The sequence below is a fragment of the Babylonia areolata genome, chromosome 5, assembly GCF_041734735.1.
Source record: "Babylonia areolata isolate BAREFJ2019XMU chromosome 5, ASM4173473v1, whole genome shotgun sequence".
NCBI lineage: Eukaryota > Metazoa > Mollusca > Gastropoda > Neogastropoda > Buccinidae > Babylonia > Babylonia areolata.
In genome coordinates, this window is record NC_134880.1 from 56,644,473 (window position 1) to 56,649,472 (window position 5,000).

Sequence of the window (5,000 nt, forward strand, 5' to 3'; positions counted from 1 at the left end):
AAGAGTAACAGCAACAGGAATACTGGACAAACAACAACAAAACGACGGACAGGGCAAGCACCACTGACCTTTTTGGTACCCAGGTTTTGCAGAGAGCACTCCAAACGCGCCAGCTGCCCCTCCTGGTATGTGAAGTTACGCGGGGTGTCCAGAAAGCTGGGTTGGGGACGCTCTTCAGTCGACTTCTCACTTCGCCTCTGCGCCTCCACTGCAACACATGCAGATTCAGTTCATCAGTCAACTAATTAACTAATCAATTACTCGTAATGACTCAACAAACAATATATATAAAGAAAGAAAGCCTCCTTGCAGCCTAACATCGATGGTTCCCTGCGGACTGCCGACGCTGAACTGTGACGGATGAACCCGGGTGTGGCCGTGTATGGAGGTATCTAAATGAGCGGCGTGGGAGGAATGCCATTGAAACGGTGCAGATGATGGGTCAACTGAAAAAAGCCAACACTCTCGGAAAACAGAAAACGAAACGCAAAGACTTCAAAGATTTAAGGGGAAAAAAAATAGAAAAAAAAGAAAAGAAAAAAGAGTCAAGTTTTGAATAAATGCAAAGCGAATGGCGATAGAAATATCACCAATACTATTTTTACTCATTGACCATTGTTCATTCATTCATTTATCTCTTTTCATGTTTATAATTTGTTTCCTTGTTTCACCGTCTAACTGGAAAATGTCAATATTGATTTGTTGGCAAGTATAAAAGCAATCTGGTCAATATCAATGTAAAAGAAAAAAAAGAAAGAAACATTGGTTTACTTTTTAGTGTAAAGAAAAAAACAAAAACAAACCCAGCCACATTGGTTCAAAGGTTCTGTGTTTTTTTTCCTAAGTAGCTGGCCCTAAACAGGGGGTGTCAGTATCCACACAACACTAGTGTCACCATCAGTGAATAAATACGGCTTAGCGGTTTACCAACCCTATAAGACATTCCAACGATGTTCTGGAAAGAAAGGAGCACAGCAAACTCCCCAAGCCAGAAAGTCTCCATCAGCTTTGTGATCAAAGCCAGTGTCCCACAGCCAATTATCTAATGGCGTCATCACCTGCTCACCACCGCCTTTCCTCACGCAACAAAAAACGCCACGTCGGAAGTGATGCGTTCTCCAGGGGGCACGGAGCATGCGCAGCGTGCGATACAGGAAATGGCCGACATCTTTGATTACCAATCGGGTACATCCTTGAGACAGCGTCATCCGACCCCGACAGAGCTTTGCCTTGCGTGGGTCTTCTCTCTTCGGTTGTTGTGCCACCCCGATTCTTCCGTTGCATGCCTCTACCTCTCTCCATTTGTACTTTTTCTACTGACACCTCTGTTCAGGATCTGTGGTTTAGTTTCAGGCCAACAACTTCGTAAAAGTCAAGGGTCTGTTTTGGGGATGCAGTGAGTGTCTTGGATCTGATAACATTGTGTCTGTTGTATTGGTGTCATCCTTAACAAAGGCAAAAAACAAGAGTAAAAAAAAAGTTTGTAAGTTTGATTGCAGATACGATGAAGGAAAGAAAAATTATTAGTATTCATGCTCAAGACACACACACACACACACACACACACACACACACACACACACACACATATATATATATATATATATATATATATAATATATATATATATGTGTACACACACACACACAAATATCTATCTATCTATATAATTATATATATATGTGTGTGTGTGTGTGTGTGTAAGATAGATATTATAGATAAAAGATAGAAAGATGAAGAGAGAGAGAGAGAGAGAGAGAGAGAGAGAGAGAGACAGACAGACAGACAGACAGACAGACAGACAGACAGAGAAACGGAAATGCAGATACAGAGAGAGACAGAGACAGAAACAGATGCGGGATGGGAAGACTTAAAGATTGATTGCATCACCCTCCCTGCATCTCTCTCTCTCTCTTTCTCTCTCCATCTCGTTTTTTGCCTCACTCTCTAACGTGGGATCCGATATCCAAATGCCAAAATCACTATCCACACTCTACTTCCATCAACAACAACAGAGAGCTAACATGGAATGATGGTCAGCCAAACTCAGTCAACATTCCAGCAGAGGTCTTGGAAGAAAGAAAAGAGTAAAGGAACTCCTCAAAGCCAAGCCAGAAACTCTTCATCAGCCTTGTGATCAAAACCAGTGTCGCACAGCCAATTATCTAATGGCATCACCATCTGCTCACCATCGCCTTTCCTCACGCAACGGCCGAAGAAACCGCCACGAAGGAAGTGAATCCTCCCAAGCCCCCACCGTTTCCCACCCCAACCCCTACCCCTTCCCCCGACCGGCGCACGCAGTGGATAATACAGGAAGCCGCCGACACCTGTGATTACAAGTCAGGTGTATCCTTGAGACAGCGTCATCCGACCCCGACAGAGCTTTTAGCCTGGCGTGAATCTTTTGTTGGTTCGCTTCCATCCTTTTGCCTGCACTCCCTGTGTCTCCACGTCAGTCACTGAGCAGTCCACGTCAGTCACTGAGCAGTCCACGTCAGTCACTGAGCAGTCCACGTCAGTCACTCAGCAGTCCACGTCAGTCACTGAGCTGTCCACGTCAGTCACTGAGCAGTCCACGTCAGTCACTCAGCAGTCCACGTCAGTCACTGAGCTGTCCACGTCAGTCACTGAGCAGTCCACGCCAGTCACTGAGCAGTCCACTTCAGTCACTCAGCAGTCCACGTCAGTCACTGAGCACGTCAGTCACTCAGCAGTCCACGTCCGTCACTCAGCAGTCCACGTCAGTCACTCAGCAGTCCACGTCAGTCACTGAGCACGTCAGTCACTCAGCAGTGAGCAGTTTCATCTATCCCTTACGTCCCCCTGTTTGTCTCTGTCTGCACAGTGGTTAAGTACTACAATTGCCTAACGTTATCATGTTTTTAGTTCGGGGAACACATTCTTTTAGGTTAAGAAAAATAAATCGAACGGGAAAGGAAATTACGTCTCGCGTTTAATTTCAGTTTCAGTTTTAAGGAATGAGACGTGACGTGTAAGCGTGCGGACTAACCCACAAATGCAATATCACACACGCTTAACTTTTTTTTTTTAAAAGGAGCATGCGCCTGAACTCCGCATCGACCCAACACACTGGTCAGGCCTTGAGGTTTCTGAGAACAGAGCGTGACTGTCGACTGCATTCAGTGTTTCAGTGTTTGTATTGATCACCCACCTCCTCCCAATGCCATACATACCCCCACACCCACAAAAAGGCAGAGAGAAGAGAGAGAGAGAGAGAGAGAGAGAGAGAGAGAGGAGAGAAGAGAGAGAGAGAGAGAGGAGAGAGAGAGAGAGAGAGAGAGAGAGAGAGAGAGAGAGAGAGAGAGTTCAATCTGATTTACTAAAAGAAAGAAAATGCCAAGAGGTCTAGAACTTGGGTTTAAGATACCACGAGGTAAAATGCCAGTCGGCACTTTTAGAAGCAGAACACACACACACACACACACACACACACACACACAGAGAGAGAGAGAGAGAGAGAAGAGAGAGAGAGAGGGGGGGAGATTCTCCTTATTGCTAATCTTGATAAATCCAAGACCCCAAAATACGAATACGCTTTCCAACTCACACGCGATTTTTTCCCTTTGTTTTTTTTCTTTTCTTTCTTATTTCATTAAAACATGTTATTAAAATCACCAAGTTTGGTTGCTGTCAGTGACCCTTGTCCTGGACAGTCAGAACAAGATTCGATGTACGGCGCTAACATCTGCAACACAGGTACTGAAAAACAGTCCATTCTATCAGCGCGCAAAAGACACATTACCCTGGTGTCTGTTGTAATCCGTGTGTTCCTTATGAGCCATGGAGGTGTAATATGCGCTGAGAATCGAGGTGGGATGTTAATGTGCCATTCAGTGTTCATCTTACGTGCTTTTCATATTTGTTAGAAAAACACTAGCAAGTTGTTATCCTAATCCAATTGCCAATGTGTCGTAAGTTGAAATTAGGCGATGGTCATGAGTTGGAACGGTTGTTGTGGTGATGATGTTTAAGTGCAATGTATTTCAACATGGATACTAAAATTTGCAACGTGGAAGCAGTGTCCATAATAAGAAAAAAATAAATTCCTCTCCCCGAATGGCTGAACACTGGCAAAACAATCAGCTACGCGTGTAATCGGGAACAGGTTTCCTGTTTGGCACAGCTTGCTTACTGCAAAGGAAACTTTGGGTTTGTTCAAACTGCCAGTCCATTACATCTTGCGCACAATATGGGGTGTACGTGTGCAAAGTGGGCCAACCACGGAATCCGGGAACCAGACACAGCACGACTGCATAATATAGCTCCGTATGCCCTTGGCACGTGTTAGCGCCTATTTCCACGGCCCTGATTGGCTCGTTATGCAAAGAGAGTTTGCACAAATTTCCGGGTTCTCCCGGGCGCTTTGGGGAGGGTTTGCTTTCATTATATAGAGATAAAAGAAGAAAGAGGAAGTAGAAAATTGCTTAAACAGTGTTGTTACCAATGTAAACATACACAAACATCTTCTGAGAGTACGGACTGCAGGAGGAAGTGGATGGATGAAGTGTTTTTCCTTTCCTGATGTCTTCCCTCTTCTCCCCCCCATCCCAGTAACCTGGTAAAAGCAAACTAGACTGGTGTCGTATTTCAAAGAAATATCATGCTGGAACCAAAAGAGTCCATTTTTGATTTAAAAAAAACAAAAACAAAATAAGAAGTTACAGGAAAATATATCTCTAAATTCTCAGATTATTTTATGGGCAACAAAACACTTAAACCCCCGTTCAATAATACACCGTTATACACAGATGACACATAATATATACAGGAATATTTCTTCAAAATGGAACATAGTCTGCAGCACATTAAGTTTGAAAGCAAAATAAATATTCAATCCCCCGTCTCCTCTACGTCTCCACTGTGTGATGTTTTCCAAGACATTCCAATACGTGCAAGTCGTGATTTCCTCTTTTATTTACTCTAAAAATAATGCAAGACTTTTTTTTTCTGTTCAGCATCTGCTGCGTTTCGGGAGT

General features: G+C 43.9%; 1 protein-coding gene across 2 annotated transcripts in view; it reads right to left on the minus strand.

Annotated features, from left to right (window-relative positions):
* LOC143282203 (neural cell adhesion molecule 2-like) overlaps window positions 1–5,000 on the minus strand; it is a 435,261-nt gene that overhangs the window by 123,623 nt on the left and 306,638 nt on the right. For both annotated transcript variants that reach the window (XM_076587794.1, XM_076587793.1), the window contains exon 3: window positions 69–208. In XM_076587794.1, the coding sequence (XP_076443909.1) occupies window positions 69–208 (140 nt within the window). The remainder of the gene's footprint in view (window positions 1–68; window positions 209–5,000) is intronic.